At 36.6% G+C, this 22,736-nt stretch overlaps 2 protein-coding genes across 12 annotated transcripts in view; one reads left to right on the top strand and one right to left on the bottom strand.

Annotated features, from left to right (window-relative positions):
- The window catches only part of LOC116844194, a 137,478-nt gene that overhangs the window by 63,000 nt on the left and 51,742 nt on the right, over window positions 1-22,736 (top strand). The gene's annotated exons all lie outside the window — the stretch shown is intronic.
- LOC116844192 overlaps window positions 1-22,736 on the bottom strand; it is a 280,321-nt gene that overhangs the window by 37,563 nt on the left and 220,022 nt on the right. For all 5 annotated transcript variants that reach the window (XM_032815403.1, XM_032815402.1, XM_032815405.1 and 2 more), the window contains 3 exons: window positions 20,678-20,801; window positions 17,922-18,065; window positions 12,415-12,615 (listed from right to left, as the gene is read on the bottom strand). In XM_032815403.1, coding sequence (XP_032671294.1) covers window positions 12,415-12,615; window positions 17,922-18,065; window positions 20,678-20,801 — 469 coding nt within the window. The remainder of the gene's footprint in view (window positions 1-12,414; window positions 12,616-17,921; window positions 18,066-20,677; window positions 20,802-22,736) is intronic.

Below are 22,736 nucleotides of genomic sequence, written 5' to 3' on the forward strand. Positions count from 1 at the left end.
CTGTCATCAAGTACAACAAAAATGCTTAAGAAGTAAAATTGAATACAAATATATAAAATATAAATAATTTTAACAAAATCGGCATAGCTGAGACACGAATCATTCTAAATTTCTTTAGCCGAGATTCAAATCGAAATATTTCAAATCTGTGCAAATGTGTAAAATTATTTGTATAAATAATAAAATGTTTAAACAAAACATGTAAAAAGTTGAAAAAAAAATTATTTATACAAATAATTTCTCGGTTTGGCTGAGATTCGAACCATTTTTTATTAATTTAGCACAGATTTGAAATATTTCGGTTGGAATCTCGACTAAAGAAATTTATAATAGTTCATGTCTCAGCTATGCCGATTTTGTTAAAATTTTAATTAAAATTGCCGGATTTCTCTCTCTCCCCCCTCTCTCCCTCTCTCTCCCTCCTTCTCCCTCTCTCCTTTTTATTCTCTCTCTTTCTCTCTCTCTTTCTCTCTCTCAGTTTAGCCGAAATTCGAACTATTTTTAATTTAGCATAGATTTAAAATATTTCTGTTGGAATCTCGACTAATGAAATTTAGAATAGTTCGTATCTCAGCTTATATAATTCGTGTCGTGCTGATTTTGCTAAAATTTAAATTAAATTTAAATTGCCGGATTTCTCAGTTTGACCAAGATTCGAACCATTTTTGACTAATTTAGTCTCTCTCGACGGGTTGTAAATAGTTTTCTTCCTTTTATCTGAGAGACATTTCAGAGATTACCAGATGTATATTTAATGAGAATATAAGAAGAATGTTGTCTTATCTCATGCATTCTCATTCTTATCTCAGCGCGGAAAACATAAATATTTACGCATGAAACTATCAAAACCAACATATTTTACTAAAATTACCAATAAATTACTATTTTACCGTAATTTTATCGTAAATAATCGTCATTTTGAATCTGACGGTAATTTTACATCTCTACACGGAAAAAAAGATTTGGTTGAATTAACCAAATATTTGATCGAATATGAACGATTCAGAAATTCCGATTGAAGTAACCCAAATTCTGTTTAAGTTAACAAGATTTTTGGTTGGCCAAACATATCTGGCTAGTTAACAGATTTACTTCAATCGGAATTTCTGAATCGTTCATATTCGACCAGATATTTGGTTAATTCAACCAAACCTTTTTTCTCTTGTAAGCATAGAGTCAATCTTTTTTTAATTGGCACACACGTGCCAATCGTGTGTGCTTCGTTTAGTATGCTGTTAAGTATGAAAAGAGTCTCGAAAAAATTGGCTTATGATGCAACTAAAACAGCCCCTCGAGCGAAAATGCTATTCCAACATCGTTGCTTACGAAGACGTGACGTCGGGGATTCCACGGCGTCGATTTTTCTCAAGCGGCCGGAGTGCGGCAAGACGGATCCAACCTACGTGACTAGTCGCGAATAGTTCCCCGTCAAGAATCGCGCCCGTCAAGAGCCTGAATTCTCTAATAGCGAAGTTTCTGCCTCGGCTGGAACTAGGTACTCCAGATTAAATGACGCGTGCTATCGCACGCTGGAAATTAGTATAGCTTACTTTATCAACTTGAGCACTGTTATCGCACAAACTCTCGCGTCTAAACTCAAACGGAATATATACCGGGATATCTATTACGGGCAACTTACACAGCATAAGTAATGCGTCGCGCGAGCGCGGGACACCGTTAATGAGCGATCCGCGCGGTATTGATTTCGCGAAGTAACGTTTCGACGACACTTGGACCCGCCGACTGATTAATCCAGAGTTGCGCGCGCCACGATCAACGTGGATTGTTTTAGTTTCGCGCACACGACGATCGAGTCGTCAAGGGTTCCCAGTGATCGATCTCTCCTCCTCCTGCTCCTTGGCGCGGTAATCCCGTGTGTGGAAACAATGTCTGCTTCATTAGAAAAGCCTCAAGTTGGACGGAGTTCGGATTCTATGGGAGAGAGCCCCCTTCGCTTATACGATACCCGCGAGCTCTATTATTCTGATTCTCGAGATAATTCGCGTTGCGAACAATTATTACGACTGTGTTGGGATACACTATCTGGATACATAACGTCTGCCACTTCATAAGACAGATTATGCCACGATATTAAGCTTGTAAATCGTGACTGGAATATGGATGCCCGCGCGGTATGAGTGGCCGAATTCGCTCGCGTTAAGCCCCTCTCACGCCTGTTTGTCCTCCAAGCCGGATTTATTAATGGAACCATTAAGGGAAAGAAGTGAAGAGTGATTATCTTGTCCTCCTTTGTCTCGTCATCTGAATCTAATTAAAACATCGTTAACTCTAATTACGCCGTCATCCCCAATTTGATCATTAGCCCGCTCCCTTTAATTATTTCGCGATAGTCCCGCGAGCTGGCGCGTTACTTTCTGACAATTCGCGCGTCGTGAGAATCTCACGCGATCATTTCCGTTACCGTGGAGGTAACAATGTCATTGCTTGTTTGCCACGGCCGTCGGATTTCTTTCCTAATTGCTACTTATCGTCGCTTTCGCGTCGTTTCTCGCGCTATACGCGCGCGCAAGGTAAAAGTACCGAATGACGCCACTGACCCAAATAACGCCACCTTAACTTGTTTTGTACGCGTAGTAAGACACAGCTGAAAAAAGTGTCAAAGAATTCCGAGGAAGCAATCGTGAAAATATATCAAATTGCTCCATCAGAGTAAGTATATGAAAATATAACGTTATTTTCCGTGAAAAGCAATTTCAAAAACTCATATCGAGAATCCGTTACTTTTAACTATCTAAGACTGAACTTCTTAAGTGTCTATTACGATAATATAACTTGTAGAATGATAAAATGAGATATTTCTGGGTTGTAATATAGAATGTTTTAGTTTTGTATGATTAATATGAATTAAACTGAATTAAAAGACAATAAAATTATACAATTATATAGTTTTTGTATAATATAATAAAGGTGGCGGATTTATGTGCACGTAAAAAGCATCATGTACACAAAACCACCATAGATATGCAATAACATTTTAAAACAAATTAGTAGGAGTTAAGATGCTTATTATTTTGAATTAATAAATGTATATTTGAATAGATAACAGGTGTAAAAATTTCATTTCCTTTACTATAACTATCTATATTGAAAACAGATCAGGTAAGGCGTCATTTGGGACATATTGGTGGCGTAAATCGGGACATCCAACAATTTCAGTGGGCGTAATTCAGGACACTTGCAGTTCACACTTAATTCTTGTGTACATATAAATAATTTTGTTTATGTTCAATTTTTATATGTTTTTTTGCTAATTTACGATATTAACATTAGATAAAATTTATAGTCTTACCTAGTACTATTTTATTTTTTTTAATAATCTCTTAAAAATTAGTCTTTGCTTAGAGTGGCGTAATTCGGTACATTTATCTTATTGAATTGCTCAAAAATTCGCTCCAGTTCGCTTCGTTTTATCATTTGACATAAGAACGGCGCACACGTAGAGCGGAAGCGGGAGCGATCCAACTTTTTGATCAACCCAATGCTTCTTCTCCTCGTGTCGCATCGGTTCGCTTTTCACGCGAGCTCGGAGCAGGGGCCGCGCGATTTTAATGCACGAGATTCTCAGAACACGTCACGCCGGGATCTCCCTAATTCTCTTTTCGGGGAAAATCAAGAGGCAGGGATGCCGGTCGTCCCGTTCCGCGGGGTCGCGACGATTCACACCGCCACCAATTTCGGGATTACGATGACAGTATAGCCGCGGAAATCTGGCCGTTTCCCCCGTGCGAGATTCAACGGGGCCACTCGTCGCAAATTCCACGGAATTATTGCCGAGAATGCACCTCCTCCACGCGGCTCTTTCCGCCTGTCGCTTTCAATTAAAGCGCGCCCTCGTGAGAATCATTTGCGCTGCTTTTTCGCGCTTGCGACGTCGCAAGGCCCGCCCGAAAGCGACGGGTTTTGCAGCACGGGATACGCGAGGGAACATGTGCGTTTTTCCACTCTCAACCCAGTAACACGATTTGAAGACGCAGCAAAATCCCAAGTTACAAATGCTCGTGCACCACAGCGCTTGCTCGTATATTCAGTAAGTTAAAAAAACACGAAAAATAAAGCGTCTGTTAAGAAGAAATATAAATATTTCTTTTTGTACTCTCTCTCTCTCTGTCTTTCTTTCTCTTTCTTTGCACGCACATCGAGAATTTCTTTCTATCATCGAGAATTGCTCGAGTAAAAACGTAACTAACCGTATTGAGTCAAAAGCTAGTATCTAGCTAGTACAGGCTAGTATTTCTAGAATACAGCATATATTCTATTCAGTTCTTCAATACATAAAAGATAAATTAATGTTTGTTATTAATGCACATTAACTATATGATTCTATACTTAATGCACCTTCTGAAGCATTTGCTATAATAGCATTTTATTACACTGATTTTTAATATTTATCATATTTACATTGAATTGCAATATAAAATTATGCTAAAGATATAAGCACAGTAAAATTCTAGAATACAGAGTCTGACCAATTCATAGATCTCTATTCATTGGGTCAGATTGAGATGACCCGAAAATGGCAAACAAAACATAGTACGGTGACGTACATACATTCACTCTCTCTTTATGAATTACATTAGTTATATATTTCATCTTTACAATAATATAGTATCTTGCCATTTATTATTTACCCTTTTTAAATTGTTTATAATACAAAAACACAATTTGTACCGAAGAAACTTCGTCGTGAGGCTTATTTGTGGTATTTTAGTAATACGCCATTTTAAGGCCTTATTGATTGAATAGACTCTAGAGACACTAGACAGACTAGATAACATTCTTTAGCTCGTTACTGGCTGATTATTCGCTGAAATATAGAATCAGCTTTGTGATGTAGCTGTTGTCTAGCCATTGCATATCAAATATGGCAGAGCAAATGGCGCTGTCTGCTCTAAAATATATAATCCAGCTATTAAATCGGCACTATCACTCCGAAATTAAGTAGCAAATAAAAATCGAAGATACGTTAATTCATGAAAATTCCAAAGGAGCAGAATTGAACATAACATTATTGGTTAGCAACTACTTACGATTTTTCATTTCACAACTGTAATTTCGCCTGCTTAATCATCAGCTACTTTATTTATCTAACTACTGGAAGAAGCGAGCGTCGCATTGCTTGCATAGAAGCGGTGTCAGACACAAATTCACTATCTCGTGGCTGGACACTGACGAGGTTCAATTTCTGCTGGGATGTGTGCGCTCTCGAGGCTCGAGAGGGAGTCAGTCGACAGTGTCGGGAGAATCTATGAGATGTTAAATCATTTCCCGAATATTCGTCGTCCGTATTTTTCTCTCGCGTAGTTGAATGCACACAATTCAGCCGTTTCGCACGGCAGAATTCCGGGAACGTCGCGAAAATTCCGGGATTCCTTGCCGTGCCGTATTGCGTTAATTAATGCCGGATCCCGTGGCACTCTTTGATACGTCCAGACGAGGCATTTCGGTCAACAAAGCGGGGTTGCTATTTCACGCGTACGCGAGCCGAAGAGCCTGGCGGATAAAGGTGTCGGGAGCTCAGAAAGACTAATTAACACCTCGCGGTCGAAGGGATTTCTCGCAATCATGCCTTTAATCCAGATGCAGCGACAGTTTTATTTGGTCGACCGGTGACGAATGCAAAAGCCCGATTATCTCCCTTCCCTTCCCCTCTACGCCGATTCAAATTAAGCTCTTGATCTCTCTTGAGGTAGTTGAGTCGCCAAGTGTCGTATTTTCAACGGAGCATCAAGAAAGTCACTCGTAAATTCACTATTTAACGTACAAAATTACATTTCTATATATTTATTTCACTATCTGAGTAAGAAATGATTTGAAACGAAGTTGTAAATATGTATGTATGCTGAGGGGCGAAGATCTAAGGAATAAAAATTGTTTACTCGCGGCGAGTACCAATAACATATTTATTTAAATCCAAATTCTTCTACTTAAACAGAATAAACAATTGCTGTCATGAAAAACTCGAAGCTTTTAAGAAAATTTGTATTTCCTTATTTGAAAGATGTTTTATTCTATGAGTAAATATGTTATTAGTATCCACCGCAAACAAATATTATTTATTTCTCCTCTCGATGCACAGAATATTGTAAATACTAAAATATTCTTATTTTTTATCTCTCTTACTGCTGCTTTATTTATGCTGATCAAATAGGGCTTCAAAAATAATGGAAAGAGGTATGTTAAACACGTTTCGAGTATTGCTGCAAGTAGTATAAGTACTAAATTGTTCGAATCATTTGTCGTGGTTATTCATTCGAGCGATTATCGAGTGTTTTCGAATTTCGTATCTAACAACAGACGAGGTAAACATTAATATGGATAAACTTTGATATCAAATTTTCATCGTTATATTTTCAGAATAAAATGGTCAATGATTCTGATACGTGTGTATAATGTATGTGTATTAGTCTCCGATAGCATAACAATTTTTCATCCAAATCTCATATGTAATTTAGAAGATATCGAAAATAGAAATTAGAGATAGAGAATACTAATCTCAAAGAACAGGTATAAAAAGTATCATCTTAAATTGCAAATACCTTAACTCTCGGATAGTTAATTGCATAAGTTTGATAAAATTATAATGAGTACATAACGCAAGAGTTCCATCAAGTTCAAAACTTGTCTCATGACAGAACTATCTTGACTGCAAAATGGATTTATCGAGTCCTAGATTGTATATTCCGAATGGTTATTCGTTCGAATTGTTCGTATCAATCTTTGTCTGTTATACGCATCGATAATCACTCGGATGAATAGCCACGATAAATTATACGAACAATTTGCTATTCACAAATTATATACATGGTGTCTGACAATTCGAGATACAACCGCAATACACAGATATAACTCGTCAACGAAAAGGTCCTACATCATTTTACAGATAAAATTTTATTAATTGTTACTAGAAACACCGAGCAGTCATTTTTTAATACTGCCTTCACTTTTAAGTTAATATTCTATTTTTCTAGTAAAAGACAAGATTGGACTGAATGCTACATTAAAATAAAATATTAGATGAAAAGTCAGAAAATATGCTTTCAAATTCTTGTCTTTTGCACGAGAAATAGCATAATTTACTTAAAAACTGAAAACAGTAAAAAATAACCACTTGATATTTTAGTGTTAAAACAATGTGCTATAAAACGTAACGATAGATACGATATTCATTATAAATTTGTATATTAAATAAAGCTGAACGAAGAAGTCCTTTATCATTTTGCAAATAATCGCATAGACTCACTGAAAAATGTATGTTAACAAATGCATTTGATTGAGTGTTCCAGTGCAATATTTGATAATTAGTATCAAATATGGCAATATTTACGTCTGGTAATAATTGCGAAACAATTAGAGTGAAATAAATTCTTCATTTAATTAAATTAATTAAATATATGGCTTGGTAAATAATATTAAGTAATTTGGTAATAATTACTAAATAGTTTGAGTCTTACCAAAGTATTTCGTCACATTTCATGTATATTTATCATATAATGTGGTAAATATTACTAAACAATATAGTTTTATTTAACAAATTATATCATGATAAACCACAGAAGTTGATAATTGCTAAATCTTATTAACAGATACCAAATTTTGGCTAGATATTAAGTTTTATTATTTATTAATACTTACCAAATTATTTTATTATATTTATCATCCTGGTAACTATTATCCAGGTTTAATAATTATTATCAAATCTTTTATTTAATATATTTGAATTATGAATTAGAGAAAATTGATGAATAAATTGGACTAATGCACGCGATTCTCTTTTTCTTTGCTAAATAACTTTGCTAAATAACTCTTCTTTAAGGAACTACTCAATATACTCAAAATATATGTATGATTATTCGCAAAATGGTAGAGAACTTTTCCGTTCAGTTTGATCTAATGTCAAAACTCACAACGATCCAGCGTACTTACCCTCACGCTTTTTACCATGTCAAGCGCAATGATTCACAACTCTTTCGCAATTGATAACTCAAAATGTTACGTGATCGTTTGCAAAATGGTAGAGGTCTTTCTCGTTCAGCTCGACGAGCTCCACCTGCATACCACTGCAGTCTCTGCGCCTCGAATGACCCGACACCCTGTATATTGATATGTAATTTACTATGACCAATATACCGGGTAATCTATTCATAAGGGAAGATACAGTTATGCGTGAGCAATTATTTAAATAAACAGCGACAGCGCGCGTCGTTTGAATAATTGCCAACGCCGGGGAGCGAGCACGATATGTACCGCGAAATACATGGTTATCGTGACAGAATTATTGGGTCGCGAGAGACACTCGTTCATCAGATAGTAGTTTAAAGAGACCCTCCATCGTACACCATCTCCGGGAGCTTTACACCCGGGATAAGAGCCTCTCGAACAATCGCGCGATATCGGGGGCTGCAATCTAAGCTGAACAAGATTAACGCATTAACCTCGATTTATCCGATCGACTATTAAGATTAGCTGTAACGCGACATTCGCCGGCACAGAATTACTTCCGAGCTTTTGTCACGGCGTCCGACTATCCCGCCCATGCAAATGAGTCGACGCAGCACAGAAATCTAACAAGGAAACCCACACAAGCCGCCGATTTTCATGAACTTGTATACGGAGAAAAATAACTTTGCTCTTTTAGCAAAATCGTCGTTGCTACTGCAGTGACAGCAAAAAAGTTTAGTTTACATAAATAATTTTACAAATTATTCGTTATCAGAGCAGAAGTAATTTGGTAATTTCGATGCCAGGATAAAAAAAATTTGTTGAGTGTATTTGTCCTAAGAATCTCGTTAATTTGCTATTGATGCAAAATGATGTATCCTTAGCAAATTTATTTGCTATCGGAGCAAAACTGTAACTGCTTATATAAATCCATTGTGGTTCTTAATTTAAAAAAATAATTTAGCAAAATAATTTTCTTAATTTTGCTTAATTTAGCAAAATAATTTGTAGATTCAGCAAATTATATCCAGCAAATAGTGATTAGTACTCTTAGCAAATCCTTTTGCGGTCCATATAATAACGAAAAGATATTGCTAGACCAGTAGAAAATTTTCTGGGCCAGCAAATTATTTTTCCCCGTATGTAAAACGCAGAAGTTCATTCGCGAAGGAAAATTAATAATAATAATGTAATATTAATAATACACTTGGACGGTTCTATAATGTACATGATTCACTTTTTTAATATTGCAGATTGACTAATCTTCACGTAATATCGTTAAAATCTCGTTTCAACTTCATTATGTTGCGATAGTATCGCCGATGGCGTAATGGACATTACCACGAGTTTATGTTGTTTCCGTGCAAACGAGAAATCTATATGCTTTTAGACTATATTCTACTAACCATCGGGAATTTTAGAAATTTATGAGTTCGTGCAGTCTGCGAAGTAGTCGATATAAATATACTATACTCCGGAAAGTGGAAGCAGAAAGTGCAACTTCACATTCGTCTTCATAGCGACTCCTATCATGTCGCCTTTACTTAAGGAAAAAGAATCGTTTAATCGATTCTGCAAATCTATAGTTTGCTGAGCAAAATTAAATTACAAATTAAGTTACAAATTAAATAGATTTGCTAGCGCAGCAAAGATAGTAAGTTTAGAAGCAATTGTCAACTCACACAAAATGAATTCATTTTTATTGATATTATTTTAGTTATTGCAACAAATCTTTCCGTATCTTTTAGCTAACTGAAATTTGCGAAGCAAATTTATTAATTTTACTAAATAAATCATACAATCATTCAATAAATAATAAATAAATATTTATGAAGAGTTTACTTTATGAAAAAATACATTAACTGACAATGATTGCAAATCAACGCAATGTGAAATATGTTAATATGCGTTACGCAATTTACACTTTATGTTAATAATTGTATATATTTGTGATGTAACATATTGATATAAATTTTATATGTGTATTTACGCTTATAATATTTTGTTATATTATTTAAACGAGAGGGAGAGGATTTGCAAAGAGTAAATATTTTAAGACACATTTTTCAATGAGCATTTTTGCCTCAGCTAATTTCTGTTGCTGGAACAACTGCTGATTTAGCTATATTGAAATCCTTTAATGTACCAAATTTTCTTTAGAATGATTAGTTGCATATAACCAAATTTTTCATTAGTGGTCATCATTATCTTTGTTATTCTAACAAATCTGCCGTGCTGTATCACACTTTATTAGATACAACCACAAATCTTATGTATCTCTGCGATTTGGTTATTTTAACATAGAAAACTGGCTGTCCATATATGTATTACGACTACAGATTGCTAGGCTAGCGAAGTTTTCAGTTGTGACAGTCAATATTTTTTTTCCGCGAAACCTCGCGAGCTTTCAAAACGCGAGAATTATTTTTAAAATATTTTATACAAGCGAACAGAATTGTTAAAATATCAATATTGACGTCTTTAAGGAATTGAAGTAGATTTTATTGCTATTTCTTTTTCTCAGATCTCAGATTAAATTCACATTGCGACGCGGACAAGAAAAGATTCGCTGCCACAACTGGGAAGCTCACCCATTCATATGCCGATCTCACATTTAAGATTGTCTTAAGTTCATCTTCAGATGTTCTCAATGAAACATTCCGAAGTACAGTATCCGAAGGTGAACTCACGACGCTGTTAAATCTAAAATTTCATTATCAATTCTGAGTCGCAGCTTGCATAAGATTTGTGGTTGCATCTAATGATGTTTGATATCACGGCGGATTTGTTAGCACAACGAAGATGATTCTCTATCACTATCAAACACTAAAACACAACTTGTTACATGCAACGAAACTTTTTGCTGTTATAAAGGAAATTTGATACATTAATGGATTTCATTGTTAAATAATCAATTGTTTCGGCAATAGTAGTTAGTAACAACGCTTATTGAAATGTCTGGAATATTTACTCTCTTTAACGATTCAGATAGTGTAACAAAATATTATAAATGTGAAAATACACACACATAAAGAGATACATATAATTTAGACGAATATATTCTATCACACAAGTACATATTAATATAAAAAAAAAACTTAAATTGCGTAATACACATAACATATTTCTCATTGCGGATATTTGCATCTAGATTTAATAGGAGTATACTTTTGTATAAAACGAACAAAAATATTTCTTTGTTATCTATTAAATAAGTGCATGCTTTGTTTAGTAAAATTAATTTGCTTCGCAAACTTCAATTAACTCGAAATACGAAATAACTTATTGTGGTAAACTTATTGTGGTAAAAATACTAATTCTTGGACACATATCTGATTCCGAACATCCGTGTTTTGTTCTGATTTTTAAATAAAAATCTTTAAACTTTCAGTATTAAATACACATATATATAAACGTATACATATAATATATGTATACATATTCTATATTAGAAGCTTAAAGACTCATATCTAAAGACCAAAACAATACGAATATTCAGGATTAGATACGTGTTTGCAAATTATAGTTAAGGTACTTTTACTTTAATTAAGATAATATCAACAAAAAAATTAGTTTACACCATGGACAAATTGGTAATAGCTTCCACACATAATTTTCTTGCTGCACTAACAAATCTGCTTAGTTACATTTAATTTTGCCCAACAAACAAATTACAGACTTGCTGTGAATCGATCAAACCATCCTATCGCAAAGAGAGAACCTTCACAGAGAAAAATAATTTTGCTCTTTTAACAAAATCGTTACTGCTACTGTATATTCATAGTGACATAAAAAAAATTTAATTGGCATAACTAATTTTACAAATTATTCGTTATCAGAGCAGAAGTAGTTTCGTTACCAGGATAGAAAAAATTTGTTGAGTATATTTGTCCTAAGAATCACGTTAATTTGTTACTGATGCAAAATAATGTATCCTTAGCAAATTTATTTGCTATCGGAGCAAAATTGCAACTGCTTATATAAATCCATTGTGGTTCTTATAGCAAAATAATTTGTAGATTCAGCAAATTATATCCAGCAAATAGTGATTAGTACACTTATCAAGTCTTTTTGCTGTCCATATAATAACGGAGAGATTTTGCTAGACCAGCAGAAAATTTACTGGGCCAGCAAATTATTTTTCTCCGTATTGCTCACATTAAAAGAAGATAAAAAGAAGCGACAAATAACAAGAAAGAAAATTTCTCGCGCGCCAACATCAATTCGCGGATCTCTGTCTGAAATCGTTCAGCGTGATATACACGATGTAAGCAAGAGGAGCGAGAGCGGCGTTTACATGGCGCGTTATATTCATGAAAATGATATGTAGACCGACCGTGCTATTTTTCCAAGGACCGGCGCGAAGCCATACATATTTTCCCGCGGGATTGATAGAAAGCCACGGGCTGCGTGGTTTAGGAAGACCTACCCCTAGCGGGGAATGGTGGCTCCTACCTTTACGTGGCCGTATTTCCACGTGAAAAGAACGACGGCTGGCAAGCAGGCGATGATGCAGCACTCCAGGATCAGTATCGCGGTTCTCATCAGCCAGTTCAGGGACACCACGCAAGGCGATCCGTCCTCGCAGGACTCGCACCCTTCGGCGCACGGCAGGCACTCGAACACTCCACTCTCGGCATATTGGCTCTTTTCACCCTGTTGACGAACGTGAAATTATTCTCCGCGGGGCGCGCTTCACTATTTTGCGGGAATGTGGAGCGCGGCAAGCGTTATCCCGAGATTGGTCACCGAGCCTGTGCGAAACACGGACGAGCAGAAACTTCCTATTTTCCGGAGAAAAATATTTGACACGCCGCGTTCCCCTTCCTGCTCCCTTGCGATCGAAATTTCGCTTCGCGGCCAGAATCAATCTTGACTCGCTGGACATCGTTGGGGCTCCGCTTAGCTAATAGCATCCTAGCTGGGAATATTTAACGAACCTTTTGTTCGATCAATCGACGACTGACGTGCGAGTGATCGATTGGGACGTTATCACGGACGAAGGCACATTTCTATTTCTTCGAAATAGAAAAGCGATACAAAAATCGGGGTTGTCGAATCTCCGGTTTTTTTCCCCCTTCACGGACGTCTCTCCCGTAAGGAGCTCCGAAATAACGTCCACGTCACACGTGTCAAGCGTGTCGTTAACATTCCGGGGGTTGGTTATTAACGAAATTAACGAAACTCGAGGTCCATCATGAACATGTCGCGTTACAAACGGTCGCGCAGGCTGCCGAAGGGCGCGACTGGAAAAACCGTTTTACTAGCGCTGCCGCGATGGAAATGCCCGTCAAATCACAAAAGATACGTAACTCTCTGTGACAATAGATGCCATCGCGCTCGCTGTCGATACCCATTTTGCTCCTACGGGCGCAGAAGTGACGGCTGGCCCGACGTGAAAACTGCGCCGGGAGGGGAAAAAAAGGCGCTTCACACCGTCGCGGTAATAGAATGCGCGGTAACGTGCATTGCGTCGCAACGCTGTAGTCGGACGAACGATTTAATTGCAGTTTCGCGCAGCGATTCTTTTATTTGCAGGATTCTATTTTTTGAGCCGAACGCAGGGAGAGAGACAGAGAGTTGTACGCGGCAGAAAGGTGAGAGATGACCCGACATTGTGAGTTTGGGCTTGACTCCGTTTTCGTACTGCACGCCACAGCAAATTACACTTGCGTACATTCAAAGAGAATTGTGCCATTATTTTATGCTGCTATCATTGTTATATTATCATTATTAATATCACCATATTTTTATTGTGTCTATGTTATGTCTATGTACAACGTCAGATGTGATATTACGTATGATAAGTGACAGTGTTGGGTAACAACCAGTTAATCAATTAAGAATTAAAATGTTCAAAAATTGATAACTTTTAACTTACCCTTAGTTATTTCAAAACACTGACTTTAATTTATTAACTTTCTTTATATAAGGCGAAACAATCTGTTGGGGTATTTACACTGAGAAAAAATTATATTAAAATCAACAAATATTTCTTTGGGTTCCATTAACATACTTATTTAAATCTACATTCTCTTTATTTAAACCAAATATTGCTTATTTAAATCAAGTAAACAATATTTGATTTGAATAAAGAGAATGTAGATTTAAGTCAATATATTAATGGTACCTATCAAAGGAATATTTGTTGATTTTAATATAATTTTTCTCTCAGTGTAAATCATTACAAGTTACTGACAATGTAAAATAAGAAAAATAAACACTTTTCTGTCTTTCTGAGCGCCAATATTTCTTCTTGGTCAGAATTCTCAGCACAAAACAATCGGCATTTCTTTTTTTATAAGACATTACTTTTTCACTAATAGTTCGCAAATTTAATGAGTTAATTAAAGAGTTAATTATACAAAAATATATATATTGTTCTGCATATTTATTCTTAACTTTAATGAGTCAGTGTTTGTTTATGTCAGTTTTAACTTAAATTAATTTAGGGATCATTAATTTAACTTTAAACTCAACCCTTTGGAAGCACCGTCGTACAAATTTGATTTTTTCAAAAAGTGATTTTTTTTTAATACAATTAAATGTAAATCAATTTTTCACTCTTTTATTACTTTCTTATCAGCTTTTATATTATCATCGTCAAATTTCTGATCTTCTTCACTCATATTAAAGAAAAAAAATTAAAGTTGAGCAACCTGGAGCCGAGTTATAAGTCGGCAAAAATTCTTGATGCAAATTTGCATCTGTGCGCACTTGGTGTCTTCCGCCAGATGTGTGCGCTTGCAAGGTTATAAAAAAATTAACGGAGCCAACCATGATAAATGATAATATATCGTTTCTCTCACCTAAAATAATATAAATGCATTCTTGGCAGGATCCTTTTATATTCGACTTTAAAAGGATTCTTTTAAAACCAAAGGAAAAATATTCGATGCACAATATTATTTCTCTTCGTTGCTCTTTCGGCAAAAGTTTTAACTTAAAATAAAGTCGAACCATATAATACGTCCCACCTTCTTTTTTTGCAAACTGAAAGTGAAAACGACGCAAGAGTAACCTATTCTTATGCGTCTCAGTGTATCTCTCGTTAGGATGCAGGACGATCTTCGACGTTGTCCCGCTGTTAAATATTGATATATTTAACAGATATATCAAAAGGAAACTTCTCAATATTGCAGGATATATTTAAACGAACTGTCTACAAGTTTATATTTTAGTTAGAAATAGTTATTTTATAATATTCAGGTATAATTTGTCCACGTGAAAATAGCTTCAAATGGCTCTTTAACTTTATCTACGTTTGAACTAATCCATGTCTAATTTTAATCTATGTCTAGTCTATTAGTCTGGATGAGGTAGTTTGCACTACGGAAATTGCAAAACGCCTCACACACAGCACGTGTAGTCTATGTACGTTATTCACAGATATGAGGCGAAATTATGTGCGAAAAGCTGTGAGAGTTCATTTAGTTTCAAGTTCCGACGAATTGTTGGATGGAAACATACATTGCAAATGTGTGGAATGTGGCGAAAAGCACTGAGAAAATATAATACATTGAGAAAAAAACCTGAAAATTTATTCATATAAAGTTTATTTCTTGATTGCTGATGAGTTCAGGAAGATAGGGAGGAAACACAACAGGCTTCGTATGTTACCACAACAATACAGAAGCGATACAACTGCTAAACAACAGAATTAACAAGAAAGCGTAGTAGAGTGAAACCTTTCGTGCTAATTTGAACTAAAAAACTAAGCAACATCAAAAGGAAGAAACTTAGCACATTTAATTAAATGTCTCAACATTATTAGAAACAAATTACTCGTTAGTCTATAGACTAGTTGTAATAAGTCATTCATTAAAAAAATATATACATACGAAGTTTATTTCTGTTTAATAAAGTTTATTTCTGTTGATAAATTTTATATCCCACACACACAAATTTTCAAGCATTTTTTTCTTAGTGTACAAAATTGAAAGATAGATGGATGCAGTATCAGTCTTCGATTGGCTGCATGAATCATGCACAATTGGATGTTTTTCGCATCGCTTTTCTCACTTGGAATGATTTTCTTAATGTTATTTAAAGAGATATATATATTATCGCAGGAAACCTGAGACGTTTTACACCAGCAGGCTGTTGACAAAACTGAAATTTTTTTTTTTTAATTTCTTTTTCATATCCATATTTTAATGTGTGATAATTTTCAAAAAAGAATTGAAAAAGTAACGTTTACAGCCGAATTAATTAAAGTTGGGATAAAGATATATGTGAAAATGAACGTTTTATTAGTATTTACTTTATTATGAGGCGTATTACATATAGTCTTACCCTACGGGATTACGAGAAATAACACCTTGCAACTAGAATTTTCTTTCTAGAGGAAAAGGCGAGATAAAACATTTTTCTTTTGGTTTTAGAAGAATTCTCTTCAGAGATATATATAACCATATATAAGAGGTTACCCTGTCAAGGTTAATATTAAATTTTTCTGGCTTTTACCTACATGGATTTTAATAATACCTTGATCTAGTCCTTTAAATTGCGAACACTTCCATGTAATTAACAACAATTCATAATCAGCAGCCCCAAGAACCTACATATTGCATATTTTATTTTTCAACTTTTCCTTACAGAACTTAAGAAATAAGTTACTTGTTAAATAATATTATTAAATATATAATACAAATGTTAAATATGTATTATAAATACTTGTTAAGTATATTATTAAATTTTCTTAATAGACATACATAACAAAAAATTCATACTTCTATTAATTTACAGCTTTGGACGAATCCCCAAATTTTTCACTCCTGTCAGGATTCTGTAACCCTCTAATGCCCGACAGAAAAAAAGCAAATAAACTATTATTTTTGTATTCTATGTGTGAGCCGAATTTTAAAAAATCGCGTAGATTTATTCTTAAGAAATATTGCTTTAAACATGCGTGAGGTATCGTGTATTTGCATAAAATTAAAAAAATCGATTTGAGAACTGAGAAAATAATGACGGATCTCTTCGTACGAGGGTAGGGTGAAAAGTTCCGGGCCTCACATATAGATAACTCTACTATGTTCAATATTTTAATAGTGTTGCATGATTTAATTCTTCATATGCTTATATACGAAGGTTCAAATCGATAAATTGTTTAGTATTGGTTTAATAGCTCGCTAAAGTAAACGCATTGTTTGTAAAAATGGAAAAAGTGCCGTGATTAAGCTAAAATCAATGAATTAAAGTTCGAATCGCTTGTCCATCCACCACACTCGTCAGATTTAGCCCCAAGCGACTTCTAATTCTTTCCTAACCTCAAAAAATAGCTTGGTGGAAAAAGATTTGCGAACGACAATAAAGTCAGCGACGCTGTAAATGGCTATTTTGAAGATCTTGACAAATCGACTTATCAGTCTGGCATAACCGCTTTAGAATATCGTTGGGAAAAGTGTATCGCGCTAAATGGAGATTATGGTGAGAAATAAATAAAAATCAATCCAAAAAAATGTCTTATTCAGGCCCGGAACTTTTCATTCTACATTTGGGCACGAAAGATAACTGCGAATAATTTGAGACGTGTGACCTTTCGCGAGGTTTGTGTACTTGTAAGTGTATGCAAATCGATAATCGACGATATACGTACACAAGATACTCCACTATTCAAACCGTTAAATTTTAACGGCAGCTTTTTTGATTAATTTGACGTGACTCTCGGCTCTCGGGGAAAACTCCAAATTTATCGAAGGAACTGTTATTAAAGCCGCGAACGCAGATTGAAATTTGATGAGCCCAGAGCGAAACGTCCAGACAGTCGCATTAACATAATTTCGCCATTTCTATAACAAGGTGGTCCCTATCTGTACGGGAAAGGGCTCTCCGTGAGAAACGATTTAGTATCGCCAAGCAGCATTAATTCTTCGGCGGAAAGCGCGGGAAGCATAAAGCAGAGGGAAGTGTTTTTTTTTTATTGTATGTTCAGTTTATCTCCAAAGCCCACCACTTACCATCATCAACTTCTCGTACTCCTCCTCTATGACGGTGCCGTTGTAGTACCTCTTGTCCGATTTCGTGTCAGGGTAGTAAAAGCCTCGCTTGCAAACACACCGATAACTACCACGGCGGAAACCAAGGCCGGAAATAGCGATACACTGCGAACAGAAGACAACACCGTTAATCGTATCTCTAATAGACTCTCTCCCTTCTCTCTCTCTCTCTCTCTCTCTCTCTCTCTCTCTCTCCCTCTCTCTCACGCTCTTTCCATTCGTGTCTAGTACGCAATTACGATCTCTAAATCCAGCATTTTCCCGAAATTGAAAAATCGAAAAATATCGCGCAGCTCAAACTTTGCAAATTGATGGAAAAATTTCACGACGAGTGTACTTTAATTTAGAGTTTAAAGGTACATATACATCTCTGTTTGAAGAGATAAAAATGAACACGTTTCATCGGAACGAATCACGCGTTACGTATACGCAAAAAGTGTTGAGGCACGTTATTTTTCGCATGCATTGCCGCAGATACCGTTGTTTATTTACAGGGGAATAACAGGGTTTATTTAAGCGAGCGTGGCGATATTAAAAAAAAATGTCAATGTTATTGGCCATAAAGCGTAGGCATTTTTTCCTGTGCATGGGTGAAAATCCTGTCGGAATGAGCCGGCAATCCAAACAATCGTTGAGAGTATATTATCGGAGCGCGTGTCGGTTATTTTGTGTGTGCGCGTGTGTAAGTCACGAGGAAATTAAACCGGAACGAAAAAAATCTGCGGAATGACAGGGATGAAAGTTAAAAGTGGAGAACCGTGAAAAATGGCTCTTACGTCGCTGTCGGCGGTAACTATTGCACGTTCTCGCCGTTAATGTGTGCGCGGCTCGCGCCGCGGAAGGAAGCGGCGTTTCAAACATTTCCTCCAAATTGCAATCCTCGCCCGAGTACGTGAGTTATCGTGACCGCGAATCGGAAAAACGCGGTTTCGGCGGAGCACGTTCCAGAAGTCGGGAGTTTACATAACGCAGCGGCCGACAGTAATGTGTGTTGTATGCCGCTTCTTGCGCGATATACGACATTTTTCTCGCGGCTCTCACACGCGAGGAATAACGAGACACTTGTAAATTTATGCAGCGGCATGTCTCGTCAACGGGGAGAAATATGTTAAAAATATATTAACAGCGACCAAAGAGCACACACGGTCGCGATTCCGGAAAGATCACTCATGAAAAATTCAACGAAACGATACCAGATACTCCGAAATTATTTTTGGCGCGATTGAAAATTAACTGGGATATAACTGGGTTTGAATAATGAATACAGTTGTTCTCCATCGCTTATTTTGTTATCGTGCACTTTATCACTCACTAGCTAAAATTATTCCGGCGCTGTCCGGCGGGTTATCGCAAAGTGTCGAGGGGATAAAATGCAGGGACAGGGGGTGGGATGTCCAGGTTTCGTGGAGTCTATATTTTCCGCAGAGTCCTAGGGAGTAACTGTGCAAAATTTAGTCCAGAGAGAGAGATAGGTTAAAGAGTTTAAGAGTATGCAGACAACAGACAGACAAATAATCAATTTTACATAATATATATTTGAATATTATTACACACACACACACACACAAGAACATTATAAACTTTAACAAAGAAAAATTCGGTTCAACTCTACGTCGTAAGCAAACCGAGTGTTTCCTTTAATTTAATATTCTTGATTGAAACTTACTGGGATTCAGAATGTATTTTGAGTACTTGGAATAAATTTGATGCTTACGCTATGAACTTACAACAGATTTGTTGTACAACTTGGATGTATAAACTTATATGAAATACTTGAAACGAATAATATTTACTTGAATGAGTGTTTCCTTTAATTTAATATTCTTGATTGAAACTTACTGGGATTCAGAATGTATTTTGAGTATTTGGAATAAATTTGATGCTTACGCCATGAACTTACAACAGATTTGTTGTACAACTTGGATGTACAAACTTATATGAAATACTTGAAACAAATAATATTTATTTGAACAAATAAAATTTACTCGAACATACTGTGTATATTTTTACGTGTATACGAAAAATAGAAATATGAACGTATTTCTAATCTTCAGTGACTTTTTGTGAGTATTAAACGGGCAATACATCCTCAAAGATACGCATACGTTGCGAACTCGAGATAATATAGCGGGTGAAAATTGCGTTCATGTAACGACAAATCTGTTCAAAGTTTGATGGTGAAAAAGAAATTGCCGTCACGTTCGCCGAGGAAAAGAAGATGCGCGATTATCGATACGCTTGATAAGCAGCCAATGATCTCTAAGTGCGAAAACAAGAAACCATCCGAGAGTTTCGGAAAGTGAGAGCAAGAACGACAGAGAGAGAGAGAGAGAGAGAGAGAGAGAGAGAAAGAGAGAAAGGATGTTCAAAGAGCGGCTGAAAAATCCGCGGCTTAGTAACCCCTGACGTGCGTTTCCTCGCGAGTTTTAACCCTATGGCGAGGCAAAACACGCCGATAATGCTCGCGGTTTATTACGAAGGGGCGAAAAGCGGCGCGCAGAGAGCACGTAGAGTGTTTTTCGCGAACGGCAGCTCTCCTCGCGCGCGCAAGGCAAGACCGAGGGGTGGCATTTACAAATAGGGCCGGTCGACACGCGGAAAAACATCCCCCCGGTGGCTTTGTTCTGTTCTGTTCTGCGCGGCGCGTTTAAGCGCGCGCGAAAGGACACCCGGGAAACATCGATCTCGACACAAGCGTAGCGAGAAATTAGCATTACCTCTGTGGTGCGCTTTTTGCATTTGTCGCTGGCGGCGAATATGTTAAGCTGCGTGGAGCCGGCCGGCAGCGGGCACTGATCTATGTCTACCCTTCGGAGGTCTACGTCGATGCCGCTGGTGCCCCTGAAACGATAAATCAAACGTTTTGCGATTAATTCCACGGGCCTCCACGTAAGATGGGCACGACTTGAGCCGGCCTCGTTACCGTCCGCGGAAGGGGGTGAAATCCCTCTCCCTTCTCGGCGGGGAGGAGCGCGCCAAAGTCATTTATCGAAATTGAATTAGTAGCGGGGATTCGACATGTCTGTTTTTGCGCGGACCGGCTTCCCGGCAATTGATTAAATAGTTCTCTCGGCGGGAGAGCTGGAGTAACACTTGCTCGTAACTATGTCCTACGCGTAAAACGCGTGTCGAACCATTGAATAAAGAATATCAGAAAAGTGTTGCGATATATCGTGGGTAATCGATTGTGTTGTATTGCTTCAGCTTGATGACGTGAACTACGTCATAAATGACGTAGTCATTGAAGTCATCACTGAAGATTAGAAATACGCTCATATTTCTATTTTTCGTATACACATAAAAATATACATAGTGTGTATGACGTCATAAATTACCGGAGACATACGGTATACTTTAAACATCTTGAAAGTATATATAACAAAGGAATATTAATTTTAAAAGAATAATAGAAAAATTATATTTATATTTCGTTAATATTGGTGAGGGAAATAAAATTTGTCACTTGTAATAATTTTCTCTTCAATACGTTCGCGCATCTTTGTCTATTCGATCAATTGACAATATCACATAACATTTATTCGTAACATTTATTTCGATTCCATAGTATCGATAGTCGCATTTGGTTCACTTTTACTACGTCACATCCTTCAACACGGAGAAAAATAATTTGTTGGCCCAGTAAATTTTCTACTGGTCTAACAAAACCTTTCCGTTATTATATGGACAGCATTGATTTGAGAAAAGATTTGTTAAGAGTATTGGGAGTACAAATTAGTTCGGTCCGTTTTTTTGTGGTCAAAAATGCATTTATTTCAGAACAAAATGAATGAACAGATTAATCAAAGTATTGTGTTGAATATGTCAAATTTTGCGTTAACTAAGCAGCATTTGCGGGAGGTTTTAGTTTTCTGCTTTAATTGGAAGGAAAGTGCAGCTGAAGCGCATCGAATGCTTGTAGAAGTTTATGGTGACAATGTTCCAACTGATAAATTATGTAGGGAATGGTTTCGACGTTTCAAGAATGATGATTTCAGCGTTGAAGACAAGCCTCGCTCTGGACAGCCAAAAAAATTCGAAGACAAAGAATTGGAGGCATTACTTACGCTGGTTATTACTTTTTCCCACCTCTCAGGCACTTTTCGAATTCCATCTCGAAAAAATGTCTCGTTTTTTGAGGCGATCCAAGTTAGGAGCCAATTTTCGATTTCTGCAAAAGAAGTGAACCGGTGACCTGCCAAATCGTGCTGCATCCGTCGGAACAACCAGTAATCAGAAGGAGCAATGTCCGGCGAATACGGCGGGTGCGGTAAAATATCCCACTTGAGTGTTTCCAAATAATTTTTTACGACTTTTGCGACATGAGGCCGAGCGTTATCATGCAGAAGAATAACTTTGTCATGTCTTTGCTCGTATTCCGGCCGTTTTTCTCGTAATGCACGGCTCAAACGAATCAACTCCCAATGATTCTGCTAGCTCCTCTTGCGTTTGACTCGGATCTTCATTAAGTAATGCCTCCAATTCTTTGTCTTCGAATTTTTTTGGCTGTCCAGAGCGAGGCTTGTTTTCAACGCTGAAATCATCATTCTTGAAACGTCGAAACCATTCCCTACATAATTTATCAGTTGGAGCATTGTCACCATAAACTTCTACAAGCATTCGATGCGCTTCAGCTGCACTTTCCTTCCAATTAAAGCAGAAAACTAAAACCTCCCGCAAATGCTGCTTAGTTAACGCAAAATTTGACATATTCAACACAATACTTTGATTAATCTGTTCATTCATTTTGTTCTGAAATAAATGCATTTTTGACCACAA

This window comes from Odontomachus brunneus, unplaced genomic scaffold (genome assembly GCF_010583005.1).
Source record: "Odontomachus brunneus isolate Ranch 3 - 2012 unplaced genomic scaffold, Obru_v1 Obru_scaffold_040, whole genome shotgun sequence".
NCBI classification, from domain to species: domain Eukaryota; kingdom Metazoa; phylum Arthropoda; class Insecta; order Hymenoptera; family Formicidae; genus Odontomachus; species Odontomachus brunneus.